Here is a 25,029-nt window from a genome sequence, read left to right as displayed (position 1 = left end):
AGTGCTTGTGAGGAAGGTGCCTGTTAAGTCCCCACAAAGCACTCAGATCAACAATAATACTTTGCCATGTGCCAGCCCCCCATCTACGGTGCCAGGGTCAGAGAAATGCCTCCAGCAGGATTCACACTCAGCGTCCTGCCTCCAAGTCCAGGGCTCGGTGCCCCGTGCCATGTAGCGGCCTCACGGGTGGTATGTGTGCTTCGTTCTCAGAGCCCATGACGTCAAGATGATGACGTGACTTGCAATTGACTTGGAGGGAGGACTGTGCAAGGTCACCAGCCTCACTTTCTCCTCCTGAGCCATCTGGGTCCAGTGACCTGACATTCATAAGGATGACTGGGGATAGCCCAGGATGCCGTAGTGTAGGTGCCTAGGCCTGAGCCAAGATTCAAAGCCTTGTCTCCAGGAAAGAAAGGAGAGGGGGAATCCTATCTGAAGGAGCTCCCTTTCTTGTGGGTGAAACACCATCTAGATAACTAGATAGAAGATCCACACAGAACAGATGGGAGGTCATCTCAGAGGGGAAGGCACCAGTAGTGAGGCACAAAGTGAGATCTGAGCTAAGACTTAAAGTCAGGGAGATTAAGCGGTGGGAGAAGGGAGGGCATTCCAGTCATGGGGCACAGGTAGGGCAAAGAGTGATGGGAGATGGAGTACAGTTCTCCACCAACAGCAAGTCAGCCCATGCTTGGAACCTAAATCTTCAGCCAACTACATTTCCGTTAAAACTTTCCTGAACTTAGTATCTTCACCGGAGAAGGAAATTGGCAAGTCACTTCAGTATCTTTGCCAAGAAAACTCCATGGACATTACTAATGTGCTATGGTGCATGGGGTCACAATGAGTCGGACACATCTAGACAACAATAATACCCTGAGTGAATCCTTTGTAGAAAGAGGAAAAATGCCAGAAAAACCATTGACCACACTTTTCCCCCTTAGACCTGACCTTGGCTGTGGAGGATGTAAAAATCATAGAATATAGAACTGGAAAGGACTCAAAAAGTCATCCATTTCAGTTTTTTATTTTTCAGATACGGAAACAGGATCAGAGGAATTAAATTATTTATCCAAAGTTACACAGCTTTGCTCCTTTCAGTTAGTCATCCACCCAAGTGTTAACATACCACTTCTTTCCCCCAGAATGTTGAGTTCTATAAATTAACACCTCCCCAAAAGTCAACAGCTTTCCCTTCACAGGATTCCCAAGGAACCTTGAGAAATACCCTATAGCAGGTTCCAAAGTGACAGTACTTAAGAATGAATTTTCATAAAAGTAGTAAGGATGAAAACCAGATCTTGTGAAGAAGCAGAGCTCACTGTGTGTCCCTTCTATAAACAATCTGACCTCATATCCTCACCATTCATTTTCCATACTTTACCTAACAGGGTCACTCATTTTTTTGCATGAGAAACAGTATCATAAATTTCTACAAAAGGTATTTTCTTACTTCCTAATTATACAGGCAGCCTAGGATAGAAAAAGATCTATGGATCCAGAAACTTAGGTAGTACTTGAGCTGGACCTTAAAGAATAAAGTTGTTTCAACAGGTAAAGAACAAATAGAAGTGCAATCCAGGGATGGGGGTGGGCCTGCTTGAGTTAAGATGAAATTAGCCCAACCGGGTTGGAAGGTAGAGTGTATGAAGGAAAGTGATATGAAGCAAAAGTAATTAGATTGTGGTAGAAATTGCATGCCACGCTAATTTTATTTTATCCTATCAGATTTTGAGCAGGGGAATGACACGGCCCACCTGTATAGAAGGAAGATAGTTTTGACAGCTGTGTGACTGGTAGACGATAGAGAGGAGCCTGTAGATGGGGAGACTAGTGTGGAGTCTGTTCCATTACTTTAGGTGGTAGCTGCCATGTGAGCAAAGAGAAGTGGCCAAATTTCAGAAATGCTTGGAATTAAAATCAACTGCATTTGGGAGAGAAGGGAAGACCATTTGATCTTGGGTGTTGAAAGACAATGGCAAATCCTACTTAATTTTTCCAGGCTTCAGTTTGGGGTGTTTTGTTTTCTTTTAAAGTCTTTCTTTTCACAAGTGTATGCACAAAATGCAAATATGTTAGGCTACCATTAATTTCAGAGTAGAACTGAAAAACAGTTCCAAGACCAAGCAACTTATTCCCTTGATGCCATCAAAGCACTGATTGCTTTCAGCCCAAATAATTCAACCACTTTGATACTTACTAAATAAGAAAATAGCTAGCATTAATGTAGTGCTTTTCAACATTTGTAACATGCTGTGAAAATGTCATTTTTTTCCCTAGGAGCAAGGTGCTATTATTCCTGTCTTACAGGAGTTAAGTGACTTGCCCAGGGTCACACAGCATCGAGGAGGAATTTTAACTCAGGTCTCTTCCTGACTCCAGGTTCAGCTGGAGTTCCATAGCTAAAAATGAATTGTACTCCAAATCAGAATCATCGAGCTATGTGACCCTGGACAAAGTCACTTCGCTCAACTCGAGCCTCTTTCCTAGTGTTAAAAAAGTTATCCGAAGGGCTAAAATTTTGTCTTGGCTGCAAATGTTTTTTGGGGGGCAGCATGAAATCAAACGGTATGTCCATATTTAAATCTAGGACTCTAAAGTAACTGTGCTTTTCATTATTCCCATCCTGCCATACCTAGTGTACAACTTAGCACAGAAGAGGGAAATCATCATGAGGCCAGTCTTCTCCATCCAGGAGGACTATCAGGCATGGCTCATCCAAAGTATAAAGGGGGAGTATTTCTGGATGTGTTCCTCTAGAGTCCACACTGCGCTCCATTCTCCAAGAATGCTGTCTGCATTACTCAAGCATATTTTCACTTTATGCCTTTCTGTCACTCCCAAACCAAGCACAATACAGAAAGGGGAAGAGGATCGGTGACTTGCCTGCTGTCAAACATCAACCAAGGGAGGAAAAAATGTAGTAGCAACTTTAGATTTTCTAGCAGTTAGAGGCCTTGAAAGACCACATGTACACATGGTTTCAGATCTGTAGAGGTGTTCCTGAGAGTTTTACATGACTGCTATTACACAGAATTTCTTTTTTCCTGATAGATTTAATAATCAAGCTTGCTGTAGTTTCATCACTGAAGCAATTTTAATGCCTTTCTTGGAGTTTCGATGGACTTGGTATTTGTAACTTTTGTCTTGTGTTGTATATAGTTTCATGTGACAGGCATTCTTTTTCATCTATCTCTAGCCCCCTCCCCCCAAAAAACATACGTATGTATTTTTTGCTTCCCATGCTTACGGAAAAAGAGGAAAAGTGCTCAAAAAGGGTTCAGGGAGAGAGTATAGGATTAAAAATGCTGTTTTTATCTGTAAGATGTAGATGGAAATACTGGTTTGCTAGTTCCTTAGTATAAACTAATAAAACAACAAGTTACAGAAACTCTATCCCCTTCTTTGTATCTAGTATTGCTTCTTTTAAATATTTTAAGACCAAAACATACAAATTACAATTTAAAAAACACAAAAATTAGAAAGGACTTTCCTATATGTTGATTATATTTCCTTTGTGTTTCAACTTGATCAAATACAGACAAAAATCAAGTTTAAGAGAAGAACTGCTCTTTCCTACTTTTCAAATTTCTAAAGGAACTAAAAGTAGAAATACACAGAAAGTTGCAGGAGGGGGATAAAAGCACCTCCAAGCTGCACATGAAAGTTTCACTAGAAGGTGAAAGAAACCAGACTGCAAGGGCCACCTAAAGTGAGCTTTACACTATTTGGACAAACCCCCACGTCACAGATATTCAGTACGCAAAGGAAAATAACACTCTCCAAAGCTTACAATTGGAAAGAAATATGATCTGCCTTTCCAAACTCAGTCATTGTTTTTTTTTACAGCTGCTGGTTTCTTCCAATGCAGAAATGTTTTGGTTTAAAAAGAGGACAAACGCTGCTCAAATACTTTTATTATATGTTTCTTTTTATTATTTGGACATTGATAGCTCTGCAAAATACTTTCCCACCCGATCCCTTTCCACAATTCATCCATAAAGAAACAAAATATCTTGTATCCACTTAAATCTAATAAAAAACTTAAAATTCAAAGGTGAATTTTTCCCCCTCCAGAACATTAGTTATTTTAAACTGCAATGCAACATACTTAATGGCATGTTTTTTTTTTTTTGAAAATGATCTTATCAGACTCCAATTTATAAAGGGGAGGGAGGAAGGAAATCAGATCAAGGACTTAGAATGGAAATTCCCTGTTTTCATAAGGGAAAGATAATTCTAAGTACCCTTTTGCTAACCCAAGACTTTATGGGTTTGATAATATAACCAGCATACAGACAACTTAGCTTTAAGCACTGCTTAATTATTTTAGAGTTCAGCTGAAATGCTATATAATGGTTAAGAGAAAAAGGAATTCTTTCCAAAATACTGAGAATATTAAGACTTGATGACCACAAAAAGAAAAGCTTTCTGGGCAGTGGGGTACAAATAACCAAATTCTCCTCAAGGGATCTCCTCTAACATCAGGTATATGTTTGGTATGAAAGTAAGTGATGGAAAATTTGAAATCAGCAATATTTCTTAATTATGGGTATGAATGACAATTTAAAATATTGCACAAAGTATCAAAGTCATGTAAACTACTGATAGATCAAAAATAAAAATAACTACTAATGGAGATAAGTTTTCCAAAGTTCTTTTAGGGAACACACTGGAAGAGGTAAATTCTTTGTGTTGTAAGGGAGGAGTCAACATAAATGATTAGAGGTGTTAACTAACAGATGGAAGTCAAAACTTAATTCTTTTCTCTGTCCCCACCAGATAGATTTTTAGATCACCAAATCTTCATTAAAGGTGTCCAAAAGATCCAGCAAAAGTATTACTACTGATTCATCTTTTCATTCTAACTGGCAGTTTCTCCTTAGTTCCATTTAGTCAAGGTACAACCAGGAATTTTCCCAAATATTTCACACCCAACAAACTTATGAGGACAGTCTTGTCCCACTTTTTCACTCTTGAAAGGCAGGCTTGAGAAGTTAAGCCTTCTAGAGATGTTCACGAAACATATATGCCAGGCTATTCACTAGCAGAGTCCTGAATGATGAAAAAATTTGCAACATGAGGAATGATTGGAATTAAACTAAATGAACCAAACACAATTCATGTTATTGTTGCCTTGATTTTTAAATCTCATTCATGTGCTTATCAGCAAAGCTGCAGTGCAGCCTCTCTCATTAGTGTGAAATCAGCTCGGTTCCACCATAGAAACAAACAAGGAAGAAATGCCAGTTATTTCAGTGGCTTTGTTTTGAAAATCAGACAGTCTTAACTAGTTTCTGAGAACAGACATGTTGGACACGAAAATAATTCACTGGGGACAGATTCTGATGGTTCAGTTGCCCTGATTAAACCAGACTAGCTGGTTATGTTTCCATATGAAATTCTCAGGCTCCCTAAATTTTGCATCTACATAACACGTGCCCATTGACTACTACCTTCCCCAAATATATTTCCTTAAAGGCTTATTACCCTAGGACTCAGTCTTTTGATATGTTACAGTACATGTATCATTAATTATAAGTTAGTTGGTTTGTGTATCTGTCTAAATAAAATGTATCCTCCACTACTCAATTAAGTGAAAGGCTTTGCATTTTCTTATACTGCCAGTGGCCAAACCCCCTCAGAACGGGTTCCCTTGGGTTACAACTGTTTTGTTTTAAAGCTACCCTTTTTGTTCTTTGAATCAAAGTCTGGAAACCACCAGAAAATGCCATCCCTAAAGCCCTGCACACATTTGACAGCTACACATCAAATATACAACTGATGCCAAGTTTGAAACTTCTGAAATCTTTAAAAAAACAAAAGAACAAAACAAAAAAAAACCACACGCACACTTTGGCACGCACGCAAGCCTCGGGTTATTACTTGAACATGGTTAATGTTTCCCCTCATCCCCCAACGTTTCAAAGTCATTGTTATAGGAGAACAACTGCTCCTTCTGCCTGATAAAAAGGTTTGTCAAGCACTGTTTTGTGTAGCAAAAGGAGGAGGTACAAATGTTAAACTGACCAAAAAACAGTTCTCTTATTTAGCACTAGTTTATGCAATGCTGCAAACTTTTGTACCAGGATGACTAGTTTCAAAAACTGCTGGTTGATTAAATATACATATATATATAGGTATAAAAATTAATAAGTCAACATTCGCTGTTTTCAATGTGAAAACGATAAATGTGTAATTCTGAGTAATTGTGCATTTGCCATAGAGTCCTTGCTAAAGGGACCATAAAAATAACTTTTGTAATTAAAAAAATCTTTTTTTTTTTTAAATTGAGTTTGGTTTTTCCCTCAAGTCTGTAAGTTCTGAGCAAATGTACTGAGTAAGTAAGGATTCTGATTCATTCCTAACTGAGGGCTTGGAAGTCTTGAATTTAGTTATTCCCAATGGTGTGCCAAGGGAACCTAACAACTATTTATTTAGCCTTGAGTTGTTAAAATTCCAATGCTTTGCAGCTTGGGCTGACCCCATTAACCAATCAGAACTAAAGATTGATTAGACCCTTCAAGCATCAGGACTGCCTCAGCCAGGTGCTTCATTAGCAGATGTGGTGGCTCACCAATTCCCTATGCAAAGCTTTGCTGATGCACAGATGTTATCTAGGCTGTGGTTTCTTTTGAGCTACCAGACAAAGTGTCAGACCAGGGGCACTGAGGTGCAACCATAAATCTGTGATTGGAAAGAGTTAGTTCAAAACACTACACACCAAGCCAATGCTGACATGTCATCCTGGAAACTATCAACTCCGTTAGGATTTGGAATGGGGAAAGGGGCATTTCCGTAATACAGAAGTTAGCTGTGCAATAAGGAAAAGTGCATTTAAAGGTAGCTTAAAAACCAGATTAAAATTAAACTGCCACTCAGAAGCAGGAAGAATTCTACTTGCTTCTTCCCCTCCCCCCTCCCAGTCAGCTGCATCTCTTGGGTTCTATGGGTTGACACTGACGCCACCGGGTGCATCTGCTCCTTAGGAGACCGGCACACGCTATCTCCCACGTCTGGCAGGTACACAATTCTCCTGATCGACTGGAATCTTTTCTGCCAAGTTCAGTTTTACTTGGTTATCGTTGTGAACAATCAATTGTCACCGGAATTCATAGATTGGGGCACTGTGTTCAGGAACATGAGTCAGATTTAGGGACTGATACCTGCAAAGGGAAGGAAGAGAAAATAAAGAATGGGAGACAATTAAGAAAGAATTCTAAGTCTGAACCTGCCTGAATTAGAGTGAAGGTCTACTATTTAACACGTCAAATTCATAAAATCATAGGAAACCTCATTTTAATCTCTCTCAAATTAAGCAGACTCAATTTAATTCATTTCTATTTTTCTAGGTGAGCCTAAACCCCAGCCTAAACAATGAAAAGTATTTATTATTTGTAAGTATTCCACTGTTAGTCATAAAGCAATTATAACATGCCTACCTCATTATATGAAGTCTCCCAAAGAGCATGGTTTATACTACTTCTGTTAACTCACTATATAACCTACATTATGACCTCCTAGTACCTCAGTATCAAGTAATATTGGGGTATGATGTCTCAGTTTTTATGGTATGGCTAAATGAAATTCATATGAAATCCAACCCCTATTTTTTGCTCTTTCTTTCAATCTCCTCACTCTTGCCAAATCTTCCCCTGTGGTTGCTAACAGGTAAAATGCACTTAAATAAATTAGAACTTTTCATCCACTTCTGTGCTCTAAGGAGAGGACAGTCAAAAGATGGAGAGCAGGAAGGAAGGCAAAGCAAAGGCCTGGATAATCCACGCAGTGGCCATCTCTCTGCTGAAGAAATTAGGAACTGACTATAAAGGACAGGCTCCTCTCTTCCTATGTAATTCATAAAGGAATATTCAGAAAATCTGCAGGGCCACATGGAAACAGTGTTATTTTCTACAAAGTGAATGACACATTCTTGGTATTCAATTGTTTTTTAAAATACTTTAATTATTTTTAAGTGGTAATAAGGCTCTGTGAAGGAAGGCAATACAAAAGATAGCTTTGTCAGAGCAAACAGTGAAGTTATCTACTGAAAGCCCAAGAAAAGCTGATGCTGGAGCAGCACTGATTCCATCTTGTGCAAAGCTATTTCTCCAGACTGAGGAACATTCTCTGGTCATCATTCCACAGTGGAACACTCCCAAATAAATTACTCCTTTGTCTATCACCTATTTCTCTTTGCTCTGTATTACTTAATTTAACATGAAGATATATGAAGGACAGGGGTGAATACCTACTACTGACAGGCAAAAATTTTTTAAAGACTCCCAACAGCAGCCCACTGAATGAGGCATAACAATCTAAGTTGTTTTATATGTCTTCATATTTTGAAGATTTCTTTCCTCTTGGAGCACAGAGGAATAACTTGTACTGAACACCAATGTTTGAGAATAGCAAGGACTCTGTTGTCTTTAGCTTGCACTCCCTCAATATCATTGTTTTTGAGAAAGGAGACCTTTCTTACCATTCTGAACTCCTATGGTAGTAATAGCCCTCTATAGAGGCTGCGGATTTCTGGAAGCAGATATAATAGAACCCAGCAAAGGAAGCACCACTGATGTCTTTGATTGTATGATCTGGGACTAGGAATTGTTCCTGTACAGATGAAGAAGATTAGTTAAGATTATTGAAAATAGGCAATTCTTTCCAACAAGGAATCTGATATTCTTGATGATTACCCTAAATCTTACCATCCTAAACCCCTTCAGTAAAGGAATACTAATGTTGGACCAAAATCAATCCATTGTCTGTTGAGTAGCAACTATGGGTGTTTAAATCTTCTGAAGAGAATCTACATACTACTGGTTTTCACATGTTAAAATAACAAGTAATGTTGTGAGTTCCCTTGTGAATAGCAACTCTGAAAAGATAGTATGGTCTTTTCCCCAAAACCACAGACTAAATGACCCAAGGAAAATAAATCTTTTACTTCACTAATGGAACTATACCAGAATTTTAAGTATGTCTACAGCAAAGCTGTCAAACTCAGAGCACCTACCCATCCACCTAGTCCCCCCCAACACCCCATAGGCCAGAACCAGATTAAAATAAAACTGGCAACAAAATGTTTACCAAAATTAATGAAGTAATACAACATAAATCATATTAATTTGTAGTCTTCCAAGTCAATATAAAGGCACAGGGAACCCTTTCTATTTGAGTTTGACACTTCAGGTCTGCAGCAATGGTTTGATCTGTGGGGATCCCTGGAAAATGTTTAGAGAGCAAAGACCCCAGACAACAATTTACCACACCCACAATAGCCTGCCACCAAAACCTAAAACCAAACCAAAAACATCCTTCATTAGCATCAAGAGAAGAATGGAATCACTCGTGATGTGTCAAAACAAGGAAAGAGTAGATTGGTTATTATTTCATGCTAGAATCCAAAGGATAGACAGATATAAGGAATAATTATGTCAGAGATCAAACAAGAAACCACCTGGAGGACACTGGATATCATATGGTAAGTGCCCAGGTCCAAACTATGAACATCTTAAAAAATTTTTCTAAAATTTCTCTTTCTCACATCTCACCACAAAACATTTTTATTGCTTAGATAAATTAAATTACAACTTTCACAGTACCCTTTGAGATCATTAAATATACTGGGGTATGACATAACTAGGACAGAGAATTATTGTTCTGTAGCAACTACCTTTTCAAGAAACAGGTGAATTCTCACAATAAAAGAATATCACTCTGAATACAAAGGAATATATGCCACTGAAAGAAATCTGGTTTGCAATTGCGTTAATATATGATTGTGTGCTACAATTAAATAAAAAACAGAAAAGGCATTACAAACAGAGCACACAAATATTTTCTGAAACAAAAGTTCCAAACATCAAACTAGACCAGATAGTTTTGCACTGAGGGCTCTGAATAGACAACCTAACTGCCATTCCTGGTCCCATATTTCCTGCACTGGTTAGGGGGCAAAAGATATTAAGATGTTCCATTGAGCTCAAGGGATGAAATATGGTAGAAGAAAAGATTTATTTGAATCGCATTTGAGATGTCTTGTTGAAGTAAGCATCAATAGCTCACTAAATTTAAGGGGACTGAGATCATCTTTAGTCAAGAGTTTGCAATACCATGTGATACAAGACTGGGGGTGGGACAGTAGTGTCAAAGGGATCTGCACTGGCACTAGTTCTTAGGGAAAAAAATCAAATTTAGAAAGAAAACCAGCATCACGAGAGTGACAGAATATCACCTTAGGTAAGAATAAACATGGTAACTGCTGCAGTCTGAATCAAATACAGGGTGTCCCAAATGTCCTAGTACAGTTTTAAGCTTCAGTAGCTTAAACCTGAACTAAGACATCTGGTTCAACCTGTAGAAACCATTTGGCATGTTAGTAGTTGGAAAATGCATGCTTTTATAATCCCTCTTCTGGATCTGCGCCTAAATTGGCCAATAAGGATGTCAAAACAACACGTATTACACATGAAATATAAGAAATCTCTGGTAGGAGGAACTGCCTCTGGAGAATGGATGCAGGGCTTAAGTGACAGACAAGAGCAGAGCCCAATTCCCCAAGAGTCTCCTCAAAGCACAACGCTTACCTTCCACCTCATGAAGACGTAATCCCCATTCTTTAGTTCTTCATAATCAAAATCATCTGAGTTAAATGACTTTGCATACTGATAAAAAGCCTGGAACTTGCCCTGAAAGCAAAAGGCAAAAACCACAATGTCTTCCACCAACAAAACACTTCATAAGTGTGCCCACACTGTCCAGGTGTGACAAAGCTTCCAAATCTGACAGTCCCACATGAAACTCAAAATAAAAAGGAAGAACTGTGGGATTAGTGATTATTATTAGGATGAGGTACACTGTCGTAGTCATCCATATGAATTCATATTAGGCCTCTCCAGAGTACCTACCTGGAGTCCTGCGTGGACAACCAAAGGAATATACACAAGTAAAGCACTGCTGAGAAAACATCAGGATAGTGACAATAAATGAAGGTTAAAAACTAAACGTAAATTAAATCCTGAAGAAAGGGATACAAGTTAAATAAATCCCACTCTTCAGAACTAAAGTCTACTAGTTTTAAAAAAAACCAATCCACAAAAAAGGGAATTAATTTACCTTCAGCAAAGAAAAAAATGAAGAAATACTTAAGCAGTATAAAATTTTTCATAAGTTACTCTCTTCTCATTCTACAGATAGTCTTTATGTAGAATTTTCAATTTAAAATACTAATAAAATAGGATACCAATTCATTTTCACAACACAAGACCACATAGTCGAGTAATTTTTCAGAGTAAGATATTTAATATGTTAACTCCTAATGGTAGCAAAATAGGATACTGCAATCCAATTAAACATTTTTTACAGTCTAGACAAAAAGGAAAGGGAGGGAAAGCTGGGGAACTCAGTGTGGCATTGGACACATTTTAGGATTGTGAAATTATTGTATAATGATCTATATGTGTATATTTTGTGTACACAGATAGATACATATATATCTGCCCATCTATCACTTTAAAGTTTAGAAAATGTTGTGTATTTATTATCTTACTTGAACTTCACAACAAACCTGTTGTTGGATCTGTGATTTCATCAGCCTGAAGACCAGCTGATATAGAAACCCTTTCCACCAACTCAAGTTTATTATGAATTAAGGCCAAGGCACAGAAAAATTAAGAAACAGACAGACCTCCAACAAATATAATAATGTGAAATTCTCCAGCAAAGATTTAAAAGAATATCCAAATGGAGCAACGATCAATAAAAACCAAAGGGAAACATTAGTCACTTAGTAACTCTAACCGGTCCAAAAGCTTCTAGCACTACAAGTAAGGATGTAGAGGAGGACAATGGGAAACTAAGATTAGCACCATTTCTGTTAAGACTGACCTAGAGCTAGTGGGCTTCTCAGCCTGCCAGAGCCACAGTAAGGGCAAGCCAGCTCCCATAGGTCATTGTGTAAGGAGACAGACACAGCTCCACCCCAAGCACTGTTTGCCACCCCAGGACTCTCCAAGAGGTCTGAAGCCAGCTCAGCTTCTGGTAGGGGGAATACAAAGAAAAATGGAAAGGCAGATCTCTGGCCAGACTCAGGTTCTCTAGGAGACCCAAAACTAACATGATCACTAACATTCAGTAGCTACAAGGATGGATCTCTCCATAGAAATAGGAAAGTTTTGAGGACAGGTGAATTTATGGAGGGAAGATATGAATTCTATTTTAGACAACTTGAATCTAAGCTGCCTATAGGAGATGGGAAGTAGACAGCTAATATCATGTTACAGAAGAAACATTAGGGCTGTAGATGTAGACTTAGGAGCCATACATAATTGGAACAGATGAGATCAACAAGAGATACATGATGATTCAACAAGAGGAGAACTAGGAGAATTATGTCCCTGAATCTAAGAAATGGGGGATCACTAAACTCTATATAAGGATCCCTGCAGGCCACTTACTACTAACTTAGAAAATCTCAAATTAACATTATCTATATTTTATTGTATTTTTATTTATTTTCTTAAATATTTCCCAGTTATATTTTAATCTGGTTTAGCGGCACTTGGGAACTGGGAGAATAGGGCAGGTTGCATGTTTGACACCTCTGCTCTACAGCGTCAAATATACAGAACTAGAAACAGATAGTCAGACCTGGCAGTTAAGAGATTAACTGGAAAACTTTATGGTCACATGACCAGTATGATGGAAGACAAGCTATCTTCTCCAGTCCTCACAACCTCTAAAGTCACTTCACAATAAGAATTACATGTCAGAGAGAAAGTAATTTCATCTGTCTTCCTAGTTTAGGACACCAAGAACCCCCAAAAAGTAAAAGTGGAATGAACATCAGGGAAGGTTAATTTCTAAACCCTGAAACACTCACTCAGTGCCCCCTCCTCCTGCACCCAACTGCCAGCAAGGTGACATAAGCCAATCAGCACACTTGTAACACAACTCAGATGTACGTCACAACCCTACCTACAGAGTCTAAACAGCAGAAACGTTCTCAGGCTGCACTCGCAGCAGACTCTGCTATGCCTGAGAAAAAGAGCCCAGCATCCAACTGGGGCCTGATTTGTCCTCCTAGAAGTCATCTGGGACAGACCTGTGCTGGTGAATCAAAAATGTCATAGCTTCGGAGGAAACTTGGACAGCTCTGAGATCTAACCCCCCAGGGAACCTGTATTAAAAGGAAGAAAGAGAACAAGAGGAGAAAATAAAGAATAAAAGATGAAATTACCAAAGATCTCAGGTGAAAGAGAACTCAACTAAAGACCATGAACATAAAGAGATAAACCACCAGGGAAGCTATTAATAACAGATGGGAAAACAGCCTCTAGATCAGGGAAAAGAAAACAGGCATCTGTGAATAAGTATAGAAGGACAAAGTAAAATGATTCAAGAGAGCATGGAACCACAACAGGATGTGCCTGAATGGCTTAAAAGAGAAATAAGGATAATGAAAGCAAAATTTATGGCCCGCACAGGAGAAATGAAAGGCAAGAGACGAAAAACTGAATTAATAGTAGCAAGTCTCACAAAAGAAACAAAAGGGAAGACAAATGATTGGGAATGCAAAGACAAGGAAATGAAGGACAAGGAAGAAAAAGAAGCAAAAAGGAAATTAACAGTAAAAGAAAGTCCTATCTCCATACAGCAAAACTTATTGATCTTGAATACAGAATGCATAAGGATGTTAAGTCTCCCAGAAAAACACAAAGCAAAAGTACAGAACATTATACAAGAAAGCTGCCCAGAACTTCAGAACAAACAAGACAAAATGCTGATCAAAAAAATTCACAAGGTGTCTCCAGAAAAAATCCCATCCTGCAAATTCCAAGACTCAGAGTGTGGTTTAACCTCACAATTTCACTGACAAACAACAAAGTCTGCAGGCCAGCAAGAGGAGAAAGACCTTCAAATATAAAGAGAAGGAAGTCAAATAACACAAGACTATTTTGTACCCACCTGAAAATGCAGCAGGGAATATGTTCCAAAGAGCAAAGGAGCTCAAGATGTAGCCCGAGATGGCCTACCCTACAAATCTGAGGCAAATAATAAATTTAAAAAACAAAACAAAACAAAAAAACTACCAGTTGTAGTCAATAAGAAAGAGGCATCTGAAACATTCCTAGAAAGAAAACTACATCTAAAGAGATTATTTGCTCCTCAAACACCCCAGGAAAACAGAAATACAAGAAAGATAAATAAATACATCAACCAGAGTCAACAATAACAAAATACAACAGAAACAAGAGATTTCTTTCTAAGTGTACATGAGGATAACAAGAGAGAAAGTCAAACAAATAGGATAATGGAGAAGTATGGTCTAAACCTCACTATAATACCTATAGGAGGATACAATCATTTTTTCCAGAACTAAATTGCAGAAGAGTGCATAAAAGTGGGGAGGGAAGCAAAAATAGAGAGGACTATGTGATGGACCCCAATCAAGTCAAAGATTAACAATGAAGGGAAAATAATTCCTGTACTCTCTCAGAAAGAAAAGAGCAAGCTCAACCTGGAAGAATAGACAAGAGGCAAAGGGATTGGAAAAGGGAGAAAGAAATGGGAAATTTGTTTCAGTGGTAGGAGGGGATACCACTCAAGAATACTCCTATGACAGAAGAGAGATGGAAACCTTGACATGGATATGATCTGCAGGGATTTGGCATTTAGAGAGACCACTCTCCAAATGTGAAAGTGAACCAGTGCTCCTGGGAGCAAAAAACACCCTTCTGAAAAGTGAAAGACAGACACAGTGAGGAGATCTGGAGGCAAATGGGAAAACAACAAAGCAACATCAACATTAAACTTATATGCTCCAAATGTCTTACCATCTAAATTCATAAATTACAAAAGAAAATAGAGAACTCTGATTACATGAAACTGACAAACTTCTGCACAGACAAAATTAATTAGCCTAAGGACAAGAAGGGAAGCATTCAAATGGGAAAAGAAATCTTTACAGTAAATTACCCTCCTAAAGGTTTGGATCCAAAGGTTTGGTATCCAAGATATAGAAATGATTAGCAAATATATATACATATACGTGTGTGTGTGTGTGTGTGTGTGTGTGTGTGTGTGTGTGTGTACACAAAAAGACTGGGGGAGGGGGTGAGGCAGAAGGGGTGGTAGTATATAGATGTAACCAAAACCCAACAGATACGTGATCAAGGAATACTGCTTTATTTGACCTCTTACGGCTCAGGCTAAAGTAAATACATACCTGGGTTTCAGATCTCTAAAAATTGGTATTCAGGAGATGATACAATCACAAGTTTTATAGTTATGTTATTGTTATGCAACACAGCAAAAGAGTACACACATTATAGAAATACAAATAGACAAGGTTTGTCCCTACAAGCAAGAAACTTACACCAGCCTGAGGTTGAGAAAGATGTGTTGAGAAGGGAACACGATCAAAGTTGGAGTTCAGGAGGCAAAATCATGTACCCTCAGAATGGGCTTGGTTGAGAATAGGCAATTGATGCCAGATGTAGGAGGGGGCATGCCTAATCTGGTCCAGATATGGTAGTAAAGTTCTTGGGATCCCTTATTGATATCAGGTTTGGGTGAAGCTGAGGAAGGGTAACTTTCTTCATCGGAACCACAAACCAGGTAAGATCTAATGTTAACTAAGACAGTGGAAGGAGGACAACTCAAAGTCCCTTCCATTGGCAAAAAAGTTCATCCAATCAAAAAGCTGCTTATCTATGGGCATTAGGATCATTTAGCCTAAGTGACTCTATATTGGAGTCCTATCATTATAACATGATATCAAATTAAAACCAAACAGACATTATAAATGTATAATTGTCATAGATATGAAGAGTTCTCAAAGGAAAGTCAAACTATTAAGAACCACAAGAAATCATGTTCCAAATCACTGATAAGAGAAATTCAAATAAAAACAACTCTGAGGTTTCACTCACACTCTGCAAATAGGCAAAGATAACAAAAGATGGGAATACTCAATGTTGGAGGGAAGGCAGAACAATAAGCACAATGGTGCTTTGTTGTTGAAGCTGTGAATTGGTGTAACCACTCTGGAAAGCAATTTGGAATTACATAAATAAAGTGATAAATGTTTGACTCACAGATTCCATTACTGGGCTTAAACCCTAATGAGACCATTACTAAGAAAAAAAGTCCCAATAAACAGCAAGCAATAAAGCAACAATTTCTGTAATAGCAAAAAAATAAAAATAAAAAAAAATCAGAAACAAAGTACATGAGCATTAATTGGGGAATGGCTAAACAAACTATGGTGCACAAATGTACTGAAATATTACAGTACTGTACGAAATGATGGATTGATGAATACAGATAAGCATGGAAAAAGCTACATTAACTGATTCAGAGTGAAGTAGGCAGAGTCAAGAAAGAAAACAATATACTCTATCACTACAACAATGTAAATGGAAAGAACCACACATATACAAACAATCAGAAATGAATGTTGCAAAATTATAAAAAAGTTTTAATAGCTCAAAAGACACTACCCTTTTGCAGAAGTGAGTGGCTTACAAGTATTGTATACACACATTGCACATATTTTCAGATTTTTTTTGAAGTAATATATTCAGTTATGCTGACTTTTCCCACTTCTTTTTCTTTTATTTTCCCCTTGGTCTTAAAAAAAATTAAATAAAACCTTTAATTGCAAGGGATGAGTAGGGCGGGGGGGAGGAGAGGGAGATATATTCACAAATGGTTGGTTGGGTACTGTGCTTTGTACTCAACAAGGAACAAAATGACATCACTATGTCAGGGTCAATTTTAGTATGTCCAACTGTGGCTAATGAGATCAGTATGAGCTAGGAAGGGTCTACACCAAAGATCAGGAACAAATGGCCTATATAAACAAAAGACACCAATAAAAATGATTTTTTAGAAAAGAAAAATAGTTCAAAACCATGGAGAGATCAGTTTATTCAATATATTGGTTAGTGAAGAAACAGAAGCAGCCATTACATATAATTCTTTTTGGGAGTTTGGTAATGAAAAGAAGGATAGAGACCAAGAATTAATGAGGATGGCAGGGTCAAATTAAAACTTTTTAAGGACAGGAAAAACCTAGGAATGTGTGTAGTCAAGACAGAAATGTCCAACAGAAATGGTCAATGAAGAAAGCTTCCAGCCAACACAGGAGGGAAGAACACCAAGGGCATAAGCATAAGCAGAGGGATTGATTATGACACAGATAAGGGCTACCCCTTCCTCAGAGAAAAGTATAAAAAGGAAAGATGAAGTATAAAGATGTGAAGGGATGGGATATCCTTGATTTTCTGAAATGAGGTAAGAGAAGGGGAATCGAGGCCAAATTAAAGGATATCTACGCAGCTGTAAGGACCCACTTGGTCCAAAAGTGTTATTTCTTTCAGCTATGCTCATCAGTATGAGCAGAAATTGATCAGACCAGAATGATTACAAGCAAAGATATTTTTACCAGCCCCAGTTAGGTACACTCTACCCCAAGCCAAGAATTCATTATTTCTATATTTAAGCTATGGTCCAGAATATAAACCTTCTTCTCACACATGATTTTTTACCAGCTCTTTACTTTCCAAATTTGCTTCTCTTCTGACTCTTCTACCTTTAATTGGCATTTAAGATCTTCAGCTTCTTACCAATATCTCCACAACCTCTAGCGATGCTGCTTTAGATCGTTCTGGTTAGGATCACTGTCCCCACATGAATCATAAGAGCAGGTAGTAGTTGTCAGGTTTGAAAACCCTCAGCAGTCTCTCCATCACGGTCCTCTACAACTAGGAAAATAGCATGTCTCACTATGGTTTACATCAGATCAACAGGTAAGAGTTGATCCTCGGCATGCCTCACCACCCCTCATCACTACTACTTTTAAGGCTTATGAAAATAATTATGAAGCAAGTGTCACATAGAAAAGTCTTTTTTTTTCATATTTCTCAACACTTTTATTTAAAGTTTTAAATTCCAATTCTATCCCTTCCTCCCTGCCCCCCTTCTCTCTCTCCCCCTTATGGTAGGTAAGCAATCAGATATAGGTTATAGATGTGCAAAAGTCTTAAAAGAAGACTGATATGGCAAAATCAAGAGCTAGTAGAGGCCACCATGTTTATGAACACCAATGGAAAGAACAAAATTCTGGAATCCATATTATTATCAATAAGGAGAAACTTCTAAAGACATGCCAATTGTTTTCAATCCACTGAAAAGCTAGTAGGAAGATATAGATGTTTTTTCTTGGAAAAAAATATGAAAAAGATTCTAATTTTAAGTTTTTCCTGGCTACTATCCATTTTCTTTCTACTAAATTATAAGGTCTACGAGGAATATAAAAAAATGGTTTTATCTGAGTCTTCACCACACACACACACACACACACAACTAATGGCATAGCACAGAAGTTTTTGCTCAGAATAGGTGTTTAAATAAGTAGGTTGTGGAAATAATGAACTTCGTGTCTATACTGTCCGTTTTCTTCTCCATTTTCGACTTCTTGGTATCCCTTGCAAAATTTTATATTTATCTTTCTGTTTTGGTGGCTCAGGCCAAATATAGTTATTTCACTGGACACTAATTCTGGAATTGTCTGCTCATTTAAAGGCAATGTTCAAACAGATCTGTGATCACAATTTAAAAGTTCCTTCTCAGAAGGGATGTAGTAAGATGTAGATCTTACTACAATCATGTTGGCCCTTCCTGTGCAACTCCTGTTCAGTGTTCCCATAAGGGGAGAAACCCAATGTGATGGAGGCCTTCCTTGCTGTTTTCTGTACCTTAAAGTGTACCAGGTGAGCATTTTGGCTGCCCATCTGTTATCCCTCTCCACCTGAACAGCCCATTTTCTCTTCCTATCACAGAACTGCTTAACGACACCTTCTACTTCTGTTCTTTTTAGAGTTTCTTGTCAGTTATGTGCTGCAACCCACACATACCTACCATGTGCATTCTCTATGTAATCTTCATTAATATTTCATAGACTACAAAAAAAAATATTTCATAGACTACTGAATTTCACTTCTCACCAATCCATCCTCCATTCTGTCAGTGACTTTCCTAAAGTTCAGGTCTGACTATAACAGACACACATCCCTCCCCCCATGAATTCCAACAGCTCACTACTACCTCCAGGAACATAAAATTCAGTTTGGTTTTTAAAAGCTCTTTCAAACCTGGTGGTCCTCCCAATATTCTCACTCCATACACTCTGAGCTCCAGTGACAGCAGCCTTCTGGCTGCTCCTCAAACACAATACTCCATCTTCAGACTGGCCGCCATGTCACTGGCCATCCCTCACGCTTGAAGCTCTCTGCCTCTTGCCTTCAATTCTTAGATAAAACCCTACCTCATGCTAGAAGCCTTTCCCAGGACCCTATGCTATTAGTGCCTTCCCTTTGAAATAACCTTCTATTTATACTCATCCATTTTCTCTCTACACACACACATACACACACACATACGTACAAAATATACACCCGTATATCGTGTGTGTGTGTGTGTATACGGTTATTTGGCTATTTTTTCCTACATTAGAATGTCAGCCCCTTGAGGGTAGGGATTGTGATTTACTTTCTTTGTAATCTTGAGCTTAGCACAGTGCCTGGCACTGTATGTTGTATGTTGACTAACCCCTGGTTTCTTTGGCATCCTTGAAGACTCAAATCCCACCTTCCACAGGAACTCTATTCTGTATGCCCAAGCTATGGTCCTTTCTCTCTGAGAAATATGTTATCTGTATATAGATTACTCCTAGATCTATGCATCCCTCCCTGGTCTCCCTCCTGACATCCAGTCTTGCAGTACTAACTGCCTAATGAACATTTGAAACAACATGTTCTGTAGTCATCTCTATATATGTAAAACACAATTGATTCATTATTAATTCACCCAAACCTACCCATATTCCAAATTTCCCTATTTCTGTTGAGGGTACTACTATCCTCCTAATTACTGAGGGCTTCAACTTTGTTTTTATTTTTGACTTCTTACACTCCTTTACTTCATATAACCTATCAACTGTTAAGTCTTGTTGATTCTGTCTCCCCAGTCTTTCTTGAATCTGTCACCTTTCAACTCACCTGTCCTACTTCCTTCCCTCACCTACACTATGGCAAATGCCTCTGAGTTAAACTCCAAGCCTCAAATCTCACTATTCTCCAAACTATTCTCCACAAAACAGTCATAGTCCTAAACCATAGGATTAACCATGCCACTCTGTCTGGCTCCATAAATCCCAGTGGCTCCCTATTATCTCTAGGACAGAGGTTCTTAATTTGGGGTCCATGAACTTGGATGTAAAAAAACTGCATATTTATTTTCACCAAACTCTAAATAAAGTTTTGCAATTCTATCAATTATAAGCTGTAAGAGTTAAAATTAAGATAAACTTAGGCACAAAGTTCTGAATGATCAATTTCTTAGTAAAGCACCAATCTATCAAAAATAGGATCTCAGCTTCCTCAGCAAAGCTCTGAATGACGTGGACAGCTCCCTTAAATAGTTTTGGGGGAGTATAGAACAAAGAACAACTTCACAGGTGGGGAACAAGTTATGACTGGTTACAGAGTTGAGGCATGGGGGACAATGACTGGTTGGAAATTGGGAATGAGAGGCTAGCAATAACACCCTTCCTGTGACCAAGAAATGTTCATTTTGAGTCTACCTGCAAGTTTAGAGATACTGGACCACACTTCTTTGCACAGCAAATCAGATATCTTTAAAAGATAGCTTGGTGGTGTAAAGATACTGGACCTGACTCGTCCATCCACATCCCTCAAAGATAGCAGATTTCCTCAAGGCAAGAATAGGACAGTAATTAGCAAGAGAGCTGGACTTCTAAACGGAACTCATTACAGGCCAGTGAAATTTCTGAACTAAGTTCAGAGACAAAGAACCATGACTTAGGCAGTTACAGGACAAAATCAGTTATTTGTATGTAAACAGAACCAATAAAAAAAGATACAGAATCAATTTAATTTTCTCAACTCATAGGCAATAAATCACAGTAGTATTACCAGTACCTGTGACTTTGTTAGCAACAGAAATCACAGAGAGTATCATATCACATTACATTTGTTATAGATATCTCAAAATATCATTTGTGCTCAAAATTATTATAGTTATTAGACCAGCTACTAGATCTCATGTGACTCCGATTCTGTCTACAATTGCTCATACAAAGGAGTTGGCCAGCACACCTCTCTGTTGTTCAGTCACCAAATTGTGAAGTTGCATGATGTTAGTGACCCATTCATTTATTTTGCCTTTAAGTATCCCTAAAATATAATTGTTTGCCAATAAATATATGGAAGAAGATGAGTTGTTTTCATTTTGCAAAAGCAGAAGTTCAAAAAATATCTTGACTTCCATAACATGGTCTTTTATAACATATATAGGCAGATGGACTACACATGCAGACCAGGCAAGTTCAAACACATCTGATGGCTGAGATAACTGCCAAAGAGTGTTATTTAAAGTAATTTATTACTGCTAAGGTCACTCACAGTGTTGTAAGTTCTGTGAACAGAGATTCTTTATCTTACTTTTCCTCTTCATTTTTCCTTTTTGTACACTGTGTTATGAAGACATGTATACATAGTGTGCTGTTCAAGTGATTTTCATGCATTATTATTTTATGAAAATGCTACTCATTTAAAAAATAGCTTTGTGAGACAACTGTAAACATTATTTCTAGGATACAACTCTACAAACAAAAGCCAAGGAAGGACAGAACTCCTGAGCTATTGCTTCTATGAGAGAGTTAAAGGTCATTAAAAGGGTTAAAATTCTGGTTATAAATTGCAAAAATTGTCTTATTTCACTTCTGTAAATTTCTTGAATATCTCACAAAAATTACTTATTCTATGCAGATTTATCAAATCACTTAAAAATCATACAAAAAGGATAAGCTTCAAAAAATCAACTGAATCAAATATTTTCTTTTAGATCTATTTACATTTTGCTGACCTAATTTAAGTTGAAATGTCAAAGAAAAGTATAAAGACTATATTATATGGTCAATAATAACAATAGCTACTATTTATATAGGCCTACTATGTGCCAAATCCTGTACCAAGCACTTTACAAATATAATCTCATTTGATTCTCACAATCCTGGGAGGTAGGTGCTAGTCTCCATTTTATAGTTGAGGAAGCTGAGGCAAACAGAAATTAAGTGACTTGTCCAGGGTCACACAGCTTCTAAGTGTCTAATGAGGGATTTCCTGACTCATTGTGCCACTAAGTTGCCTAGTTTCACCTGAAGTAATGAATGTAAAATGTGACAAAAGCCACTGCTATTTTGTGTGTGAGTATACGTATGTGCGCACATGCACACAGAAAAATTCTTGTGAATCAGAGTATGAAGTCAAGAAAACTGAAAGTGCACCTCACGTGTATATACTGAAAATACTTATAAAGACGTGAGTTCTTTCTGTGCAAAGAAAATTCAATTTGAAAAAGCTGGAACACTTTCCAAACTTAGATTTGCCGTTTCACAGAAACTTTTTTCATAAAAGCTGCTTATGGAACTGCCCAGCAAAAGAAACCCCTCAGTCCTGAAGAGATTTTAGTAAAGCCATCTGTACTGGCAATGGTCAAAATGCTTCTTTGGTTTGCAATTGAAGAAAATCTGGAAGCAATTCCATTGTGAAATGATATATCATATATTCCAGAATTGTGGACATTTTGAAACAGGACTCCTTTCAGTATGCTACTGGATAAAACAAGACATCTCTCAGTATAACTAGCTCCTTATTTTTGTTTGCTCTGTGCATGGCGACACCATCAAAGAATTCTTATTTTCTCAGTCCCTTTAGGAAACTGTCAGCCTTTAGAAATAGTAAAATATTTGTGTCAAACAAGACTTTGGAAAGTAAAGTTTCATAATCTTTGCACAGACGGAGTTTCTGTGACACTCGGTAATGTATAAACATTTGTTATTTTAGGGAAATAAGAAGCTCCTCCCATCATCACAGATATTTAGGGGCAACAAAGACTCCTCCAAAAACCCCAAAGAAGTTTTGTCAATAGTCATAAGTTACCAAGTTTATCAGAACAACATCTTTAAATCATCACATTTTAGAAGATTTTGTCAAGAAGTGGGAACAAAATAGAAGTGTTTCTCTACCACACAGAAATTCACTGGCTTTCAAGAGGAAAAGTCTTGAAGAGCTTCTAAGAAATTAAGGGCACAAGTTTCATTGTGTTCTAAATGAAAAAGAAAGCCCACTCTTGAAGCACCTGGAAAGAGGATTTACTCACTGGCTGGCTTACCTGGAAGACAATGAGTGAGACAAACCTTTCAGTTCAAGGTACTGAAGTCACCAAGCTGGATGATACTGACAAAAGCTGGCTTTCTTGGCTAAACTGCCAGTATGAAAATGACGATGGAAGCTGACATCCTCACAAAGTTTCAAAAGTCAGAGAAAATGCTTTACTAAGACTGAGCTGGGATATAAAATTATCTGTCAATTTCTTTGAAAAGAGAAATCTACAAACAACTGGAAACATTTCAGAATTCTTTCTGAAAGATGACTTAGAGGACATTAAAGTTGAACCATAAGACTGACAATCTTTTTCTTTGGCATAAATTATATTGAAGATAATGACCTAGTTAAAGATAAACTCATTGATTTTAGGACCAAAAATTTATGACAACTTAAGTGTATTTGAGTTTAACTTGAAATGCCTTCAGAATACTAGATTCATTGAGAGGAGCCTATGTTCATACCTTATAAAGTGAGCTATAGAAGCTTTAATTCCATTATTATAACAATACATCTTTGTGAACCAAGATTTTCAATATTTGTAACCATCAAGAAAAAAATTAAGTTATTGCAAGTCCAACATGATATGTGTGTTGCCTTATCAAAGACTATTCTATAGCTTAATAGTCTAAAAATATTTTGTCATACTACAACACAAATATAGTAAGATATGGTTTATATTTTCATAATTATATTTTAATATAATTTGTTTTCCTTATATTAAAAACATTCCTCTAAGAAAAGATCCATAGACTTTACCAGACTGCCAAAGAGTCCATGATACAAAAAAGGTTACGATTCATTCTAGAATCAAATACAAACTCCTCTGTTTGAAGGGTCATTCCTTAAAACCAGTATTCCTCTGGTAATGTTACATCAGCTATGAGTCGTGAAACACTATATTCTACAAAGAAATGAAGTTGAGATTCACTCAAAGGTCAACAGTAAGGAATATAGTAGATGTAAGCAGACTACAACATATATGAATAAGAAATTAATTATAAAGAAGTGGTGTAAAAAGTATCATCAAAGAAATGCACAACTGAAAAAGATGATGTGCTGTTTATGTTGAGAGAACAAAAAGTTAACTGTCAGAGAGCCCACGTGCTTCCTTAGTATCCTTAGGATGTCAGGAAAACCCAAAGATGTTCCCCCAGCACACTGGGCGGTCCTTGTATATCAAACAGGAGGATTCCCACAACATGGTTAGTTGTGAATAAATTACACTGCACTGCTGGAGGAAACACATTAATAAGGTCACCATTTGAGTATACTGGAATAAATTTCCATTTTGCTCATAGCTTTAACTTCCAAAGAGAAAATAAAAGTGTGGCCAATTAGAAAAGTACCTTTTTCTCTTTTTGGCTAGGAAATACTCAATAGCCTAAAAGATTCTAAATCTCAAATTACCTTTAGTAACCAAATTGTCATTTGAAGAGCCAAAGTGGATCATTCAAGAAGTTACTCACCCAGTGTTTACGATCTACATCCTCATCTGCATCCCACTTTCGGGTTAAGAATGGGTGCTTTTTGCTGATTATTTCCCCTTCAAAGAAGGTAGTAAGAGTTGGGTATTCCTATAGCAAAATAAAATATTTTTAAACTTTTAGCAAAAACTTAAATCTTTTTCATTCTAATACTTGGATAAAAGTTAACATTGATAAGTAATGATCCAAATTAGAGTTAAAACCTACAGAATGGGAACATCTGCCAACAGCAGAGGCTGTAGACACTTAATTTTATTTGTCATCCAAAAACAAGAGGGTCTCTCCTGTGT

General features: G+C 37.5%; 1 protein-coding gene across 1 annotated transcript in view; it reads right to left on the bottom strand.

The window, feature by feature from the left end:
• Positions 1-3,907: 3,907 nt before the first annotated feature.
• The window catches only part of GID4 (GID complex subunit 4 homolog), a 39,952-nt gene continuing 18,830 nt past the window's right edge, over positions 3,908-25,029 (bottom strand). The window contains exons 3-6 of the mRNA XM_072650181.1: positions 24,722-24,829; positions 10,587-10,688; positions 8,480-8,610; positions 3,908-7,163 (exon numbers count right to left, since the gene is read on the bottom strand). Coding sequence (XP_072506282.1) covers positions 7,100-7,163; positions 8,480-8,610; positions 10,587-10,688; positions 24,722-24,829 — 405 coding nt within the window. The 3' untranslated portion in view covers positions 3,908-7,099. The remainder of the gene's footprint in view (positions 7,164-8,479; positions 8,611-10,586; positions 10,689-24,721; positions 24,830-25,029) is intronic.

This window comes from Notamacropus eugenii, chromosome 3, assembly GCF_028372415.1.
Source record: "Notamacropus eugenii isolate mMacEug1 chromosome 3, mMacEug1.pri_v2, whole genome shotgun sequence".
NCBI lineage: Eukaryota > Metazoa > Chordata > Mammalia > Diprotodontia > Macropodidae > Notamacropus > Notamacropus eugenii.
Note: the sequence above shows the minus strand (reverse complement) of the source record. Positions and strands in the feature narration are given on the sequence as shown.